We start from the raw sequence: 19,208 nt of genomic DNA on the forward strand, positions 1-19,208 counted from the left end.
ATATTTGCCTATAAATACACTCACTGAATGTCTCTTTTCTCTTTTTGGATTGGACTGAATAATGTTTCATCACTTCCTCATATGACATTTACTATCATATGGAAAGTATTCTGTAATCGGCTGAGTTGCATAGAGGTTAGTCTAAACCCCAAGTAGAGCCGACTGTCCATCGTCCTAGCCTTTCAGTGTTGAATCTTCTGCATCTTAAAATGTCTATAACACAAATGCACTGTTGTCTTGACTCTTACACTTGTACTCTTAGAATTCATCTAAGGAAAGGATACCAGGAAAATAATTCATGTTCATGTTCTTCATTAAAGATCATAGATATTAGAGTACATGTATAGACAATACTTCTAACTAAAAGCCCTCAACGGCTTATACCTGTAATCCTAGCACTCCGGGAGGCCAAGGTGGAAGGACCACTTCAAGTCAGGTCAGGAATTCAAGACCAGCCTGACCAAGAGTGAGACCCTATCTCTACTAAAAAAAGAAAAAAATTAGCCATATATGGTGCTGTGCACCCATAGTCCCAGCTACTTGAGAGGTTGAGGCAGGAGGATCACTTGAGCCCACGAGTTTGAAGTTGCTGTGAACTGGGCTGACATCATGGCACTCTAGCCAGGGTGATAGAGTGAGACTTAGTCTATCAGTTTCAAAAATTAATTAATTAATTAATAAGACCCTCAACAGTAAAATATGATGTTCATGTGCATGGTATCTGTGCTTTTAGAACGTAAGGAAAGGATACCAGGAAAATAATTCTCTACCTGCTTTCCTATTCTTTATTAAATCAGTCATACACATATTTTAGAAATAGAATTCAAGTTTTATAGTATAAAATATACCTGACTCACAGTGAGAGCTGTGAAGGACCTGTACTGAGAAGGACCTGTTCTGAGAATTCTTTTCTTTGAAGGATATACTATCACAGTACAAAAATGGGGGAAAAAAGTGTTAGAGTAGGAAGCTCAGTAGGTGTTCCACAAAGGTCGAGAAAAGATTGTCTCTAGAACAAGATTAGAATATAAAACTTTATTTCATCTTCTCAGGAAGAAAGAGGGAGTGAGAGAGTGAAAGAGAATGGGAAAAGAGAGAGAGAGAAAAGGGAGCAAGGAGATGGTGTGGCATTCCGAAGAAAGGAAGAATGCTGGCAGGGAGGCCAAGCTGCAGCTCAACTTGAGGGGGGCAGAGAGGAAAAAAAGCAGTTGTAGCCCATTTCACAAGGTTCTGTGACTCTGGTTCTCCGATCTTCTTAGCATCTGGATGATAAGCAGCTGTCTTGCTTGCAGGCAGACCCTTCAAAGGTATTTCTGATCCTGAGGCCTGAGCCTCCAGACCCCAGTGTTCCTCAAGGTGTCACCTCGGGTACACTTGTGGCTATAAAACAGATTCTAAAAAGCAAGGAGCTGGTGATCTAAAGAGAACGTTTACATTTCCTTTTTGTTTGTTGGGCTCCTTTTAGATGTTCTAGAAACAGAGCTGTACTTGCTAGCAAGAGAGGGCACAGATCCGAGAGAGAGCTTGTGAGTTCTAGCCCTCACTAAAAGAACCATGAGTTAATAATTTTTCTGTTATTTCACTATCAAGACCAACCATCCTTTCAAAAAGTGAGGTATGGAGAACTGGAAGGCCGACTGCCCTGTTGGTTGTGTTCTGTCAGTGATAATTACCCTTATTCTTAACGGGATAAGGGACAGGGGTCTTTTTGAAGAACTAGTAGAGAAAGGCTGGGAATGGGCAGGATGCTCGGTTCCATGCACACATGCAAGAGTATCAATTCATTTCTGTGTCTTTGGGTTTTGGTATGAGCGACTTTGGGAAATGTGTCCTAATGTACCATGTTAGATGCCCACATCTATGATTCTGATGATCAAATGTCATGTGTTCTCAGGAAGATTTCTATACATTTCATATACAAGGTCTGAAAATTAAGTTCATGGGCTCATCTAAAAAAGTACTGCATACCTCATTCTTGAAAATCACTACATTCACCTTCAAAGTACTCCCCTGGGGAAGCTGTGCACCAACACCGGGGCCTGGTCCATCTTTCAAAACAATTTTGGAACTCTTTTTCTGGAATGGACATCAAGGCTGTCATTGTTTTATTCTTGATGCCCTGAATGTCATCAAAATGTATTCCTTTCAATATTACCTTTATCTTCAGGTAAAGAAAAAGTCATCGGGGGCCAGATCAGGAGAGTAGGGAGAGTGTACAGTCCTGTTATTTGTTACTGGCTACGAACTCCTTCTCAGATGGCGCCATGGGAGCTGGTGCGTTGTCATGATGGAAGAGCCACACCTTCCTCATGCCCAGATACTCAGTTAAGATTTTCCTGTTTCTCTACTGACGTTTACTTGGTCTGCTATGCTTCACGCAGTTAGGTGATACTTTTGATGCACAATTCAACGAATTTTTGCCGTGTTTTCATCATGTTTTGTTGCTGGCTGCCCTAACCTCTCTTCACCAGTGACTCTCTACTCACAAAACGTTTAATTCATTGTACACTGCTGTTTTCTTCATGGCATTATTCCCATAAACTTGGACTTACATGTCCCTGATTTCACTTCCTCTCTTGCCAAGTTTAACAAGACATTTACAAATGTTTGTTTGTTGCTCTAATTCAAGCTCCAACATTCTTGCCACGGCACACAAAAACATGCAGCAACAATAATGAACCCCCTCAGCGAGACACCATCACGCGTCTACAGGAACACAGCAGTGAGACATAGAAATGCCAAGGTCATGAAACCTTACTGACCTGTTTGTACAATGCTGCCAACGCATGGTGAGCGCGTGGCAGCAAGTTCGCAAACTTCATTGTCAGACCTCCTATTCTCAGAAGCCCTTAATATTGGTGATTCTCAACCTTTTCTCTGTCCTAGCATACCTGAAGAATATGGTACTGAACCAAATCATTCTTATTTTCCCATAAGGAATAGTGATTCATGAATGTGGGTAAATACTGCCTTAGAGAAAGAAGATGATTGTACTAGAATTTATATAATTGAAAAAGTATTGTCATCTGATTTGGTGTATCAATAACTGTTCTTTAGCCATCTCTCACTAGCCTAATTAGTCTGTAATAGGAATTAATATGAATTGGAAAAAAATTTTTTAAAAACCCAAACCAGTGAAAATTCTATCAGAAGAGAAAGAAAGTTACTGGAAATCTTTATCCCAGAAACTAGTTCTCTATTTATGAGGAGTCTCTTACCTGCCACGTGTTATGCTAGGTACTAGGAATAAGGAAATAAGATAAATATGATTTGCTCTGGCCCCAAGGGATCTTTTATTCCAAGGCGGAAGAAAATTTAAATAATATGCTATCTAATCTGCAAAGTATATATTTTATTCTTAACTTAGTGAAGAAAAATTGATTCTAAACTCCGATTTTGTGCAAAATTCCATGTATACTAACGTATGGAGAATATCGACTAAGTCATTCTTTGTGTTTACAGTTCCTACAAGTTGTTCCCTTATTAAAGAAAATCTAGCAACAAATAAACAATATGAAGTACCTTTCAGAAAATATTTAAATACTTTTCCCTGATAGAAAACCTGCTCATCTTGAATCAAAATACTCTCATCCAAAATGAAAGCTTTTCAGAATTTTGCAAAACTAAGAACAAACAAAGAAATTTCACTGATTTAAGAAAAAAAAAATTTTTTTTTTTTTTTTTGCTTGTACAGAAGGTTTTTATTGGTGAGGGAGGGATGGTGCAGAGCAGCACCAAGGAGGAGAGAACAGGAGAGAGAGAGAGGGGAGAAAAGAGAGAGAGAGGAAAGCGGGGGGAGAGACCGAGAGGGAGAGAGAGAAGGGGAGAGAGGTTAAGAAAAATTTTTAATTTTAAGTAACTTCAGTTTTTGTCTTTCTGAAAGATTTTTCTTTTAACATCACCTAGACTTTTTTTTTTCTGGAATTCCCAAGGACTCTTATGCTCTTCCATATTCCTGGGTACAGACCATATAGGAAGGAGAGTTTTTTATGGACTTGGTGTGAAGTAGACAGACTTTGGGTATTGATTCCTTGTGAATCTAGACGAGTGTTTTTCAACCTTTTTTATCTCACAGTACACTTGAACCTATAATTAAACTTCCATGGCACACTTAAATTATGTTGATCAACAGAAAGAGTAAAAGAAAGAATGTACTTATTGTGCTTTGAACTTTTTTTGAAAATAATGTGATTAATGATCTTTAAAACTTTTTGAGGCGCACAGATTAAAACTCACTGATCTAGACTGTTCTAAAATTGTCCTACATAGCTCAGAGAAAATGACTTATGTTGAATAAAGAACAAACACAGTGGGAAATTTTCATACTTCTTGTGGATTACAGTAGAAGAATGAGCATAAATACAAAAGAAACTCAATGCGCTTGGCTTCATGCCACCAGTGATTTTGTCATAAAATAGCAGAAAATTGCAAATCTTCTCCCCCTACTCTCTGCCCAAAGCTTATACATAATGGGCATACAACAGCGTTTCTGTTTTACAGTGTACTTGGGCTATTTATAGTATTGAGCCAATGAAGATTTTTGTATGATTATGACTATAAAAGAAGGATTTTCAGAGGTAATCTAATGAAGCCCCCATCTCAAGATAGAGAGTAATTTACTTTGTCATAGCTTGACAATTTCAGGCTGGGCCCAATGGTTCACACTTGTAATCCTAGCACTCTGGGAGGTCAAAGTGGGGAGGATTGCTTGAGCTCAGGAGTTCAAAACCAGCCTGCACAAGAGGCAGACCCTGCTTCTACTAAAATAGAAAAATTAGCCAGGCCTTGTGGTGAGCACCTGTAGTCCCAACAACTCAGGAATCAGAGGCAGGAGAATCACTTGAACCCAGGAGTTTGAGGCTGCTGTGAACTAGGCTGACGCCGTAACACTCTAGCTTGGGACAACCGAGTGAGACTCTGTCTCAAAAAAAAAAAAAAGCTTGAAAGTTTCTAGAATGGCAACCCAATTACAAGGTTTTTTCCCCTAGATGCCTCAACATCTTAATTTTCCTTCCGTATCTATTGCAGTTTATTGATGTTTCCCTTATCCAGCCCTTAAATAGAACACAGTGCTCTAAGAATGGTCAGTGAATACAGAAGGACCACCAATCATTCTAGATAACTGAATACTATGTGTGCTGTTCATTATTTAACATTTTACTAGCTTATTATTTTATTTTTCTCTTGAGACAGCATGTCATTTTGCAGCTCTCAGTAGAATGCCGTGGTGTCACAGCTCACATCAACCTCAAACTCTTAGGCTTAAGTGATTCTCTTGCCTCGGCCTCCTGAGTGCTGGGAGTACTGGTGCCTGCCGTAATGCCCAGCTGTTTTTAGAGAAGGGGTCTCACTTTTGCTCAGGCTGGTCTCGAACTCCTAAGCTCAAGCAATCTGCCCACCTCGGCCTCCAAGGGTGCTAGGATTATAGGCATGAAGCCACCGCTCCTGGCGCTTTACTAGCTTTTTAAATGACTAGTCATACGTACTTTTGAGCTGATAATGATTCTCAGTAAAATGAAACTCCTGCCCAATTTTTTTCTATAGGTACTGGAGTTCAGAAAAATGTTCTCTATTAAATGTAGTTGTTTTTTGTTTGTTAGTTTTTTGAGACACAGTCTCACTATATCACCCTGGGTAGAGTGTTGTAGCATCACAGCTCACAGCAACCTCAAACTCTTGGCCTTAAGCAATTCTCTTGCCTCGGCCTCCCAAGTGGCTGAGATTACAGGCACCTGCCACAATGCCCAGATATTTCCTTTGCTGCAGTTATTATTGCTTTAGCTGGCGTGGGCCATGTTCAAACCCACAACCCTCCATGTATGTGTAACCCACTGAGCTATAGGCTCTGCCTTAAATGTAGTTGTTAAAGGTCAAATTTGTCATTTATCCTGTTTCTCCTGTCTTTTAGACAGTGCTTCTCAAACTTTATCATGTATCACAATCACCTGGATGGCCTGCTTAAATACAGATTGCTAAGCCCTGCCCCTCATGTCTATTTAAATAGCCTGACCTGGGGCCTGAAAATTTACATTTTTAATAAGTTGCCAGGTGATGCTCCTGCTGCTGGTCTGAGGCCCCCATCCTGAGAACCATTGCTTTGTTAAAACAATGAACAGAGGGCAAGCTACAAATATGACTGTATTTTTTATTTGATTCTTTGTTGACCAGCATTGCATAGTCTGTATCCTGCAGATTTGGAGAATAAATATCCTGTCAAAAGAATCTTCTTCAGCTGATTAAAAAGTGAAAAGAAACATCTGTTTTTTATGTATATAAAGTGTCACTTTGTTTGAATCTCATTAAAGCAGCTTCTGTGAGAAGATCTGTCCCTTTTTAGGAGTTAAGTACTTTAGGTCTTCAATTTGGTCATCTGTAATACAAAAGTAGAGACAGTTTACTCAAGGATGTTAGTTACCTTTGGCTTTTCTTGAGAAGGAAGAAGAATAAATGAAGATTAATTACCTTGAAAGGCACAATTGGGAATCACAATAGAAAATATAAACTCCAAGGCTAAGGGAAGCATCAGTAGGTCGGGTGAAAGTCTTCCTGAAGCTGCTGGGTCACAAATTGGGACAGGCCCATGTCCCTGTCTACTGTTTCTTGCCCTTCACAGTGTATGGGCTATGAGCTCATCTGCTAAGGACCTGCCCTCTCGGGGCTACCAGGACATTATGTCCCATCACCATGTCTGATCAGTGGGAGGCTACCACAGAAATACGAGTAGTTCCCAATTATCTGAAGTTGGTAGTAGCTTCTAATATAGTGGCTGTTATCCATCTATTGCAGTCACCATCAGGGCCCATACTGAGACGAGGCCAACATCTTTTGAATGCACACTGTACAAATTGTTGGTTCCTGATATAAGTAGTATATCCTGGGAGCATCGAGTAAAAACAAATAATAAAGGATAAGCTGATGTTAGGATATTGGCCACATTAGGGAGATGTGGCCAATATATACCTACCTACCTATACTTTGGTAGGTAGGTAATGATCAGTCTGCCTCTCACCTACTGTGGTTTTTTCCCCCCTCCCCCCTTTCCTATTCTTATTATCTTCTCCTCGGGTCAAATCTCCCAGTTTTAAAACAAAAGAAGGGCTTGAGCAGTACAGATTTCAGCCGGCTGTTTGCATGTCCTTCTGCTGGAAGTCTCTTTCGTCACACAATTAAATTTTATGTATACCAGAGACCGAGGCCTGCATTTGTTCCCCACTGATGTAAGACTAAAAACAAAAACTGTTTTCCTTAAACTTCCAGGTTTCTGTTTCTCTTATCTGCTAACTCTAATCAGGTCCTTAATAGTAGGAACCAAGGACATAGTCATCTCTGTACCTCTGGCCCTTGGCATCATCCCACAGAACTGCCTACAAAAACATTAGGTGCTTGAATAAATATAAATATATTTTTTGAGACAGAGTCTAACTCTGCTGTACAGGGTAGAATGCTGGGGCATCAGCCTAGCTCACAGAAACCTCAAACTCCTACGTTCAAGCAATCCTGCTGCCTCAGCTTCCCCAGTAGCTAGGACTACAGGTGCCTGCCACAATGCCTGGCTAATTTTTCTATTTTTATTAGAGTCTCTATTTTATTAGAGACTTGCTCAAGCTAGTCTTGAACTCCTGAGCTCAAGCAATCCTCCCGCCTCAGCCTCCCAGAGTGAGAGGATTACAGTTGTGAGCGACCACACTGGCTGCCTGAATAAATATTGAGCAGAGGTGGTTCCAAAGTCAACTCCCACCACCTCCCCAGCTTACCTTTCTCTTCAGCTACACTGAGATTTTCCCATTACCTGAGCAGCGCCTGTTCTTCTAAGATTTCCTGCCTTTTTCCCACATTGATTCTTCTGTCTGTAGTATTCCTCCCTGCTGGGCTGGCTGGCTTATTATTCAACTCTCACTTCAGTTAAAGGCAGCTCTTGCTGAAGCTTTTCCAGGCTTCCTAACCAAAATTAGTAATTCCCTTCTGAGGTCTTAAATAATTCTTCATATCTTGACTATAGCACTTGCTATACTACATTGAAAGTATCTGCTTAAAGCCGGGTATTGTGGCCGGTGCCTGTAGTCCCAGCTACTTGGGAGGCTGCGGCAAGAGGATCGCTCTAACCCAGGAGTTTGAGGTTACTTAGACTGTGTCTCAAAAAGAAAAAAGGGTCTGCTCAAGTCATAATAATGGCAACTGTTTATTACCTTTTGGGTGTGTATGTGTGAGACTGAGTCTCCCACTGTTGCCCCAGGCCAGAATGCCCTTGTGTCATAGTTCCCAGCAACCTCAAACTCTTGAGCTCAAGCAGTCCTCTTGCCTCAGCCTCCCAAGTAGCTGAGACTATAGGTGCCTTCCACAATGCCCGAAGGGTTTTTCTATTTTTAGTAGAGATGGGGTCTCTCTCTTGTTCAGGCTGGTCTGTAACTGCTGAACTCAAGCAATCCACCCACCTCAGCCACCCAGAGTGCTGGGATTATAGGCAAGAGCCACCAGCCCAGCCAAACCATTCATTATTTGTGCCAAAGACTGAGCTGATGTGCCGACTGAGCTTAATAATACTAAATGAGGTATAATTTTATATCTACTAACAGTCCTGGGACACAAATAATTCTCATTTTACAGGTTGAGATTTATTACATGCCAACAGTAAGTCAGTGAGAGGTTGAGATGAAATTGGAAATTATTTTGGGGGTCCACAGGACACATATAGTTTCTTCCCTCAGGGAGCCCCAATTCTTCAAGGACAGGGATCAGATAGCAGTAAATATTTAGAATTTGTTGAATGCCAAATATGCATATGCACCTGGCACATGAAGGAGCTTATGTCTGAATATCACAGCTCCTGTACAAGGCAGGTGTTACCCCCATTTCACAGAAGAGAAAACTTACTGCTCGAGATCACACAGCTAGTGCTAGGATTTGATACTTCAAAGGACCTTATTGGTCTCCATATTCCAAGAACCCCTAGAACATAGTAGGGGCGCAATAAAGAGAGTTAAATGAACAAATTTCTGTAAATGGTGTTCCTTCTCTCACACCGTGCAATGTCAACATTGTTCTTCCGTTAAAGTGTTTTTTGGTCTCAGCTCTGTTTTCATTGTACATGGAGGTCTCGAGGTAGATTAAAGGCTGTCTTGGGATAGGCAGTGTTTCTAATGAAGCAAAGTGCTAACACTGGAAAATCATAAATCATTATAAGGCAATAATAACTAAAAGAATGTAATTTTATTAAAAACAAGACATAAAGATTAATGGTGTCAAGCAAAATTCAGGAATCAACCCTTGTTTGTAGAAGTTGAGCATATTGAAACTGAGATCTTCACAAAACAATAAGGTAGGAAAGAATAATATCAAAAGACCTCATTTAAATGTAAGGAAAAATGTTATCATCCAAGCTGATAAGTCAGACATTGTTAAAATGTGAAAAAAAATTATATTATGAATTCCAGATCTAATACTAGTATCAGGGTAAATTCAAGCAGACTTTTTCTCCTCTGAAATGGCGCTGATTATCAGAATAAGGATCACGATTAATTCCCTGGGTTGTTATGAGGATGATATGAGAATACCACTTCACACTGCCTAACAACACATACTTGGCACTCATAATGAGTCTGCACATCATAGTGTAAAAAATGAATACATGAAGAAATAGAGTTTTTTAAAAACCTAAGGTTAAAATGTAGTAAAATAGTCTGCATTAAGAGTTATTTATATTAGCCCTTATGGAAATGCAAATTAAAACTGTGGTGAGATACCACTATATATACCTATCAAAACGCCAAAGTAACAAATTTTGACAGTACCAAATGCTGGCAAGAATCAGGAAAAACTGAATAATTCACACATTGCTAGTGAGAATATAAAATGGTGTAGCCACTCTGAAAAATAGTGTGGAAGTTTTTACAAAGTTAAACACCCACTTACTGTATGACCAAGCAGTCTCACTCTTGGAAATTTATCTTAAAGAAATGAAAACATTTGTTTATGAAAACATCTGTACATAAATACTCAGTATCATCCATAAATTAATATCATAGAAGCTTTATTTGTAATAAATAAAAACTTATAGGACCCAAATATTTTTCAAAAAGTAAATGGATAACCAAACTGTGAGCTCTCTATACTATGGAATACTACTCAGCAATAAAAAGGAAGGAGCTATTGATGGAGCCAGTGACTTCAATGGGTCTCAAAATCATTGTGGTAGGTAGAAAAAGCTAATCTCAGGAGGTGAAATATTGCCAGGCCCAGTGGCTCATGCCTATAATCCTAGCACTTTGGGAGGCCAAGTTGGGAGGATTGATTGAGCAACATAGCAAGACCTCATCTCTACAAAAAATAGAAAAATTGGCTGGGCATAGTGGTGCATGCCGATGGTCCCAACTACTCCAGAGCCTGAGGCAGGAGGATCACTTGAGCTCAGGAATTTGAGGTTGCAGTGAGCTATGATCATGCCACTGCCCTCATGACTAGGCAACAAAGTGACACTTTGTGTCCAAAAAAAAAACCAAACCAAAAAAAAAAAAGTTTCAATAAATGTACTGTATAATTCTATTTATGTAACATTCTCAAATAATGAAATTATAGAAGCAGAAAAGAGAGGTTAGGGAGAAAGAAGGAAGTAAACGGGTATCAGCATAGTAGAGTTGCTTAGTAGTAACAGAATAATTCCCTATCTTGATTGTGTTGTGGTTGTACAAATCTATACATATGATACAATTTAATAGAACTACACACACACACTGAAAAACATGACTATATACAAACACTGGTGGATCTAAGATCTATTAGTCTGGTTAATTGCCAATTTCCTATTTCAACAACACACTGTAGTTATATCACATGTTATTACTTGGGGAAGCTGAGTGATAGGGACATGAGATCTCTTTGCATTATTTTTATAATTTCTTGTAAGTTTATAAATATCTCAAAATGAAAAAGTTTTGCAAAGAGCAATTAGTGGTTATTAACTTAGGAAAATATGTGTAAACAATAAGTAATGCTGGTGTGTTGTAATTTATATTGCTGATGGCAATAAAAAATACAGAGCAATAGATATTGTGAACCATAAATGTTGATAACTGTTGATCTGGTGATCTCCAATTCTTGCCATTTATCCTAAGAAGATAATCCTTCAAAAGGTAAATACTACAGGTGACATTATTTGCATTGACAAAATATTCACATACAAAAAAACCTTAAGGTTTGGAGAACACTCAGAGATCTAAAAATAGATCTGCCATTCAATCCTATAACTCCTCTACTACCCTGTTTCCCCGAAAATAAGACATCCGCCAAAAATAAGACCTACTTACAGGAAAGATAAGACGTCCCCTGAAAATAAGACCTAGCGCATCTTTGGGAGCACACCTTAAAATAAGACACTGTCTTATTTTCAGGGAAATGGGGTAGGTATATACCCAGAAGACCAAAAATCACATTATAACAAAGATATTTGTACCAGAATGTTTATTGCAGACCAATTCACAATTGCTAAGTCATGGAAAAAGCCCAAGTGCCCATCGATGCATGAACGGATTAATAAACTGTGGTATATGTGCACCATGGAATATTATGCAGCCTTAAAGAAAGATGCAGACTTTACCTCTTTCATGTTTACATGGATGGAGCTGGAACATATTCTTCTTAGTAAAGTATCTCAAGAATGGAAGAAAAAGTATCCAATGTACTCAGCCCTACTATGAAACTAATTTATGGCTTTCATATGAAACCTATAACCCAGTTATAACCTAAGAATACAGGGAAGGGGGAGAGGGAGGGGAGGGAGGGTGATTGGCGGGATTACACCTGTGGTGCATCTTACAAGGGTACATGTGAAACTTAGTAAATGTAGAATATAAGTGTCTTAACACAATAACTAAGAAAATGCCAGGAAGGCTGTGTTAACCAGTGTGATGAAAATATGTCAGACTGTTTATAAAACCAGTGTATGGTGCCCCATGATCACATTAATGTACACAGCTATGATTTAATATTAATAAAAAATAAAATAAACAAAAAAACCTTAAGTATTGCAAGAGATAGGGAACTAATTAACCAAATTACAATATATCTACTAACTATAATATTGTTTAAATAATAAATTGATAAATATGAAACAATTATACTTTTAAATATGCTTATGGATAAGAAACTCATAGGGAGAAATACCATTTTATTTAATGTTGCTTTCATGTTTATGCAATTTTATAACATAATACCAAGCTATGGCCAATGGAGTCATAAAGTTAAAATTCACTTTGTTGAATAGTTACTTATTTTTTTAAATTCTGGCACTCATAATTATTTTAAATTCTTTCCTGAGCTCTTGTTCTTGTTTCTTTCCAGTTCTGTCCACTTTGCCGTTTAATACCTAACGAGAACCCAAGTACCTTCAATGGCAGTTTAATAAGACATTTGCAAGTTAGTCACACTTTGTTTTATGATGATTTCCTAGTAAGTATATTTTCTTATTTTTGTGTTATTTTTCTATGCTGTCTGTGTTACACTTACTTTCTTAATCCAACTGAGAGGAAAAATGTGTATCTAGCTAAAGTGTTAAGTATTTGCCTTAAGTAGGAATCTATGAAAATAAAGTTTTTTTAATAAATTTAACTATTAATAGTAAAGTAGTTATCTGCCTTGGAAAAAATTATTTGTGTTCTAGATAGCCATTGTATAAAGAACCATATTTAACTTTTAAAAATTATTTTTAATTTTTATACACACACCCTTAAAAATAGGTCTGTTAGTTTGGTTAATTGCTTATTTCCTAGTCTAACAACATACTGTAGTTAAGTCAGATGTTACCATTTGGGGAAGATGGGTGATGGGGACATTTGAAAATTTTCTCCCTGCTTTCTGAACTGCCCATTGGACAGATCTATCTAGATTGAACACAAGAAGCTTGGGTTCTAACCTGGGTTTAAATAATAGCTCTGTCGCAGCTGCCTGAAACCTTAGGGAAGATATTTAACCTTTGAACCTCAGTTTGTTCATGTAAGTGAAGACAGCAAAAGCACCTACTCCCAAAAGCTTTCATGAGCATTAAATAATGTGTACAGAGTGATTTCTGCAGTTCAGGCCCACATGTTAGGCCAGTTGGAGGTGGGCTGGAAATAAAGTAGGATTATTGTAATTATTTAAGGAATTGAACGAGGCACATGACCGAGGCTTTATATTCTCCACTCCATCTAATAATGTCTTTTCTGTCCTGTAAGCCACACAAAACTCGAACCTGGTTTTGGCCTGTGGCTTCTCATTGGTAACACAAAGGGGTTCCTCTTTATCTTGACTCTGTAAGATATTCTACAAGCGGGTCAAGCCATGCACAGTGGCTGATGCCTGCAATCCTAGTACTCTGGGAGGTGGATTGCCTGAGCGCAGGAGTTGGAGACCAGCCTGAGCTAGGGTGAGACCCTGTCTCTACTAAAAATAGAAAAGCTAGAAAAACTAGCCAGGCATAGTGGCGGGCACCTGTAGTCCCAGCTAACTGAAATGCTGCGGCAAAAGGATTGCTTGAGCCCAGGAGTTTAAGGTTGCTGTGAAACTCAGTTTCAAAAAATAAAAAATAAAAGCAGGTTGAGTCCATGCCTGTTCTGGTTATTCTGGTTTACTCTATTTCAAGATCATTCAGACACAGTATGATCCAGAGCTGGTCAGGATGAAGCCACTTTGATAAGAATAAACATTCTTATCAGCCACTCAAAAGCATATTCTCAGGTATGGAAGTGAGCTTCAAGTAGTGTTCTTTTTTTAATGTTTTCTTTCCTGAGCTACCATTACTAAGCTGGATACTTTATGCACATTATCTCATTTTATTACTTGCAGCAACTTCTGTGAGGTGAATACTGTATTTTTATCCTCGTTAACTGTGAAACATCTGAGGCTCAAAGGTTAACTAATTGCCTAAGAATAAGCCAGTATGAAGTCTAACTTGGATTTGTCCACTGTGCAGGCTGGCTTTCCTTTGGATTTTAGTGTTTTTGATATTTTAGAATGGACTTTGAATAGATATTTCAGTTTTGTTTGTTAATTAGGGAAGAGGAGAGGGATTGCAGAAGGTAAGGCTGTTAATGGTTTTTGTTTTATTTATAGAACGTGCTGACTCTGAATTTATTTTGACACATAGGGGCCAGAAGTAAGAGAGTTTTGTTTGCAACAATTTATTTTTTCAGAAATAGATATTCCTTAGAACTACTGGCATTAGGGAATCCTGTGGGGACACCTTACATTAGCTCTATGGTCCATGTTTGTGTGGAACATAGTGCTCTGGCAGGATTTGTAATATTGACTAAAAACTACTAATTATATGAGGTAAAAACTTAAAATTCCAGGCCAGGTGCAGGGCTTATGCCTGTATTCCTAGCACTCTGTGAGGCTGAGGTGGAAGGAGGAGTAGAAAAAATTAGTCAGGCACACCAGTAGTCCCAGCAACTTGGGAGGCTGAGACAGGAGGATCACTTGATCTTAGGAGTTTGAGGTTGGAAGGCTGTTGCCTGGGCAACAGAGAGAGACTCTTGTCTCAAAAAACAAACAAACAAACAAAAATCTTCAAGGCTGGGCCCAGTGGCTCATACCTGTATCCTAGTAATCTAGGAGACCGAGGCAGGTGGATTGCTTGAGCTCAAGAGTTAGAGACCAGCCTGGGACAGAGACCCCCATCTCTAAAAATAGCTGGGCGTTGTGGTAGGAGCCTATAGTCCCAGCTACTGCGAGGCTAAGGTAAGAGGATTGCTTGAGGGTTTCTGTGAGCTATGACACGACGGCACTCTCCCGAGGGTGACAAAATGAGACTCTGTCTCAAAAACAAACAAAAAACCTTCAAATTCCAAATCAAGACTGTTTTTTTTTTTTTTTTTTAATTTTGACAGTAAGATGGACAGTAAAGTGAAACAGAAAATGTATTAGCCCCAAGGTAAAAGTTCTGGGTTCTGTGACAGCCTTTGTGAAACCTTGGACAAGTCACTCAATTCATTTTAGTTTCCTGCAAAATGAGAGCATTGCTTTGACTGCCATCCTCCAGTTTCTGAAACACTTTTGACTCTGAATGTTTCTAATTATTTTTCTTTATTGTAGGATTTTAATATAATTGAGGAAACTCTTATCCGAAGAGTCTTAGACCGATCACTTCTTGAATATGTGAATCACTCGAACACCACATAATTTTATTAAAAGGAAGAGGAAGGGGACCATTCAATTGCACCATTTAAGATGCTGCTTAAACAAGTGTAGGGAGATTATCATAGTTTGATGGACAAAACTGTACAATGAGGTTGTATGTTTGTCTATGTTTATTGTTATAGTGCACTTAAAACTGCTTTCATTATGATGGTTTATATTCCTGACTTTCTAAGACATTAATAACAAAAATAAGTCTGTGTCAGTCAATATATGAAAGACACACAGGCTACCTATGTGGGTGGAGGAGCTTGAGCTCTGCAAATTTGATGATTCTGAGTGTAATGCTGCATATTAACAACTGTCATCTTGGCTAGGCGTGATAACTAATCTTTGCCCTATGTCAGAAAATGGAGAGAAAAACAAAGTACAGACATTCAAGGAAATACGGAATTTATTCCAATACTCTTATTCTTGTTTCTAATATAGTAACATGAATAATCTTGTATGGGAGCAGGAAAGGAAAATTGTGGAAATCAACATTTAAATGAACATTTAAAGTTCATTTAACCAAATTGCATTACATAATACTGTAACAAAATAAATTTTGTTAGAAGAGTATACTTAATCCTTTGATTTTTTTATAACTATATGCACATATATGAATTTAATACTATATTTTCCAAATATTTGTAGCTTATTATTTAGAAACATTTTTATAATATAGGAAATTTCTTAAAAACCATCCACTGGCATTTATAGTAGAAATATTCATATCCATAATTTTTAGTGGGAAAACCCTAAGAGCTTTGAGTTCTTCTTAAATTTTAACCCTTTAAAAATTATAAAATAAAACACAAAGGCTGCAAGCCAGGCACAAAATTTGTAGCCTAATGCGTTATTATAAGGAAACACTCTTTTAGACTCTGCCAGTGACCCACGTGTCCCCTTTGTGGGCTGCTACAATTATAATCCCACAAAAGTAACTACTAGCCTGATGTTGACAGTAATCACTTCCTTGCATTTCTTCATTATTTTATGACAAAAATAAAGATATAAGTGCATATCTTTGTATTTTAACATTCATTTTACATTTTTTATTAGATATATATTTTACATTTCTTTTTAATCTGCAAGTTCCCCCTTCTCCCTTCCCTTTCCTTAAAATTTATCTATTGAAAAACCAGCCTGGTCTTAGGGCCTAGAGGTTTCCTGCATTTTGTTGATTGTACACTCATAATGCAATTGCGTGTTCCCCTGCCCTTTGGATATTGGCACATGGATCCAAAGGTTTGAACAGACTCAGGTTCAATGTCTTTGGCTAGACTCTAGGTCATGGCCTCATGGTCAGTTCTTTCATCATAAGGCAAATAAGGTCTGGTTCTCCCTTTTTGTGACATTAGATGAATCTGATACTCAACTCCCAAATCTATTCATTCATTGTAGGTTGGGGAATATTCTAATGGTATCATTTCTTTTTAATTTGTTTGTTGGAATGTTTTTATAAAGAGATACTTCTGACATTTGCTACGTAATTAACCAGTGGTAGAGTTCATACAGGAGATGGAAAATAAATATTTGACTTTTTTTCCTTAGTTGCCAGGTTTCAAAATAATAAACTTGTTTCCCATCTTCTTCCAGGTGTTTTAAAGTACAAGTATTATGAACTTGTGGGTATAAACATATTTAATGAGCTTAAATCCATTACAAATATTACTTTATCGAAGTTCAAATTGTGTTATTATTGGCCATTAAAGCATCGTCATAGGTTCTGAGTCTTTTTTATACCACTTGGAAGTTTTAAATAGCTTCTTGCTATCTTGTATGACAAGATATCACAGGCTCAACCTATATGATTCCTGACCCAGACCTGGGATTGGCCATATCCCTAGCAAGCCTGGTTTCTTTCAGTGAGAAGTGGTTTTCTGAAAGTATAGTCTGAGCTTTAAGGTTGCTCATTGCTACTGGGCTGGTCATTATTTCCAGGAGAGAGCTAGGAAATGTCTATGTGTTTTTGAAGATACAACACATTACAAGTCTCTTTGATACTTCTAAATAAAGTTATTAACAGAGTTTTAACCTAACTTTCTGTTACAACTATATCTGTTTTTCTGTACTGAAAATCCTGGTTTTCAAGATTGTAGAGCATAGTAAAATTACATTATCCCATAATATTCATGTCCTTTATTTACTTTACATATGTAACAGAGAATAATAATATGCGTACGACCACAACCAATAGAATAATTGGAACAATTAAAAGTGTTTTCATTTGTTCTTCCTTTTCTCCCTTATTTTTTAATTTTTTTTTGAGACAGAGCCTCAAGCTGTCGCCCTGGGTAGAGTGTTGTGGCATCACAGCTCACAGCAACCTCCAACTCCTGGACTTAAGCAATTCTCTTGCCTCAGTCTCCCAAGTAGCTGGGACTACAGGCGCCCGCCACAATACCCTGCTATTCTTTGGTTACAGTTGTCATTGTTGTTTTGGCAGGCTCTGGCTAGATTCGAACCCGCCAGCTCTGGTGTTTGAGGCTGGCACCTTAGCCACTTGAGCTATAGTCACCGAGCCTACTCCCTTATTTTTAAAATAGTTGTACTATGTCAACATTTTCAGAACATATTACTGTAACATAGTATACTTTTTCCTTTTTATCCCCACTTAATCTTACTTCGTCAAGTAACTATATATTTAGTGCTTGTCACTAGTCTTTGTGTGATGGCTCTGGTTGGTTTTTTTGTTTGTTTGTTTTTGTCTGGCTCTTTAATTATGGATCCAGGGCATAAATTAATATCTCCATCTTGAAAGGAACCAAAGGAGTTATGAAGACAAGTGATACATGGGAATCAACTCCTGAGGATAAAATGTTATTGGACTAGAGTTAGCTTTTTAATTGTAATCATTTATAAGCTTCTTTGTTCCTTACACATAGGTATAGTCATAACCATGGTGCCCCAAATTTTCTATAAAAATTATCCATACACATCTTAAAAGTCTTGCTACTGTGCTTCCATCCAGTACAAGATAACTGAAAAAAAAAAAACGTAAAGCTGGGTGAAATCCAGGTGGCCTTATATTCTGCCTTTTAAATATTGGTTTCAGACTTGCTTTTCATAGTTGCTGACAAGTAATAACTGATTTTTGGTTTTCCAACCTCTCTTCCTTCGAATTAGAACTTGTTGGACAAAACCAAAAGGAGAGGAATTTTTCAGAAATAATCATCAGAAAATCTAGTACAAAAAAAAAGAATATTATTTCTAAGCATTAGTACTAACAGACAAACTCATGTTCATTCAGAGCAGGAAAAAAGGCATCTTTAAATCTGCAGAACTTGAAAAACTTTAAGTGAAGTTTTAAGTCATCTACCACTGTTAACCTCAGGACAGAAATTGTGAAGTCCATCCCTGGATTCCTCATAGGATAATTTTGCCACCTACAGGACAAATTAGGTGCTGGCCACCTGAATTATTTTTTGTTCTGAATTATTTTGGGTTGTAAAATGCTGAAGTTCAAATATTGTTTCACTGTGCCTTTAGCCTTGTATAAAAAGGAATTTATAATTCATTGTTTTATTATAAAAAGGGAAACCAATATTTGAAGCTGTTGGCTATCAAAAAAACCTCAAGATATAACCTTTTCAAGGTCTTATGGGGGAAAACTGATTCACATGTAATTCCAAATTCTTCTAACCCTACAAAAAACCTGCAGAGATTTTCTTTTCATATAATTTTGCACCCAAGTTTCTCAAATGTTGGTTGGAAAAATGGATCCATTGTGAATCTATGGTAAACAAAGTTCTAGGTCAGACGATCTCAGAGATCCTGTCTCAATTAGGCTGAATTTCATTACTTTACTGGATGCTAAGTGTCTTTCATTTTGAAGCGAGCTCACTCCAGATAGTGCATGTTGATAGAATAATTTATACCTTCAAACATTGAAGGTGTTCTAAAAAGTCACCAAGAGATTCATTTTTCTATTATTCAACCACAAAAAATCTGTATAATGATCAGAACTTAAAATGTATAATTCTTTTTTTCTGTAAATGTGTTTTCTGTATTATTATAAGAAATAAAAAATGGCAGGACCATTGCTTTCCTTAAAATAT

At 37.7% G+C, this 19,208-nt stretch overlaps 1 protein-coding gene across 3 annotated transcripts in view; it reads left to right on the forward strand.

The window, feature by feature from the left end:
- RNF125 (ring finger protein 125) overlaps positions 1-19,208 on the forward strand; it is a 64,046-nt gene that overhangs the window by 30,347 nt on the left and 14,491 nt on the right. Inside the window, exons 5-6 of one of the 3 annotated variants that reach the window (XM_053571899.1) lie at positions 12,334-12,441; positions 15,064-19,195. In XM_053571899.1, the coding sequence (XP_053427874.1) occupies positions 12,334-12,441; positions 15,064-15,150 (195 nt within the window). In that variant the 3' untranslated portion in view covers positions 15,151-19,195. Of the gene's footprint in view, positions 1-12,333; positions 12,442-15,063; positions 19,196-19,208 lie in introns of those variants that run through there. The other 2 variants (XM_053571900.1, XM_053571901.1) reach the window with 2 other exon arrangements.

This window comes from Nycticebus coucang, chromosome 19 (genome assembly GCF_027406575.1).
Source record: "Nycticebus coucang isolate mNycCou1 chromosome 19, mNycCou1.pri, whole genome shotgun sequence".
In the NCBI taxonomy this organism is placed as follows: domain Eukaryota; kingdom Metazoa; phylum Chordata; class Mammalia; order Primates; family Lorisidae; genus Nycticebus; species Nycticebus coucang.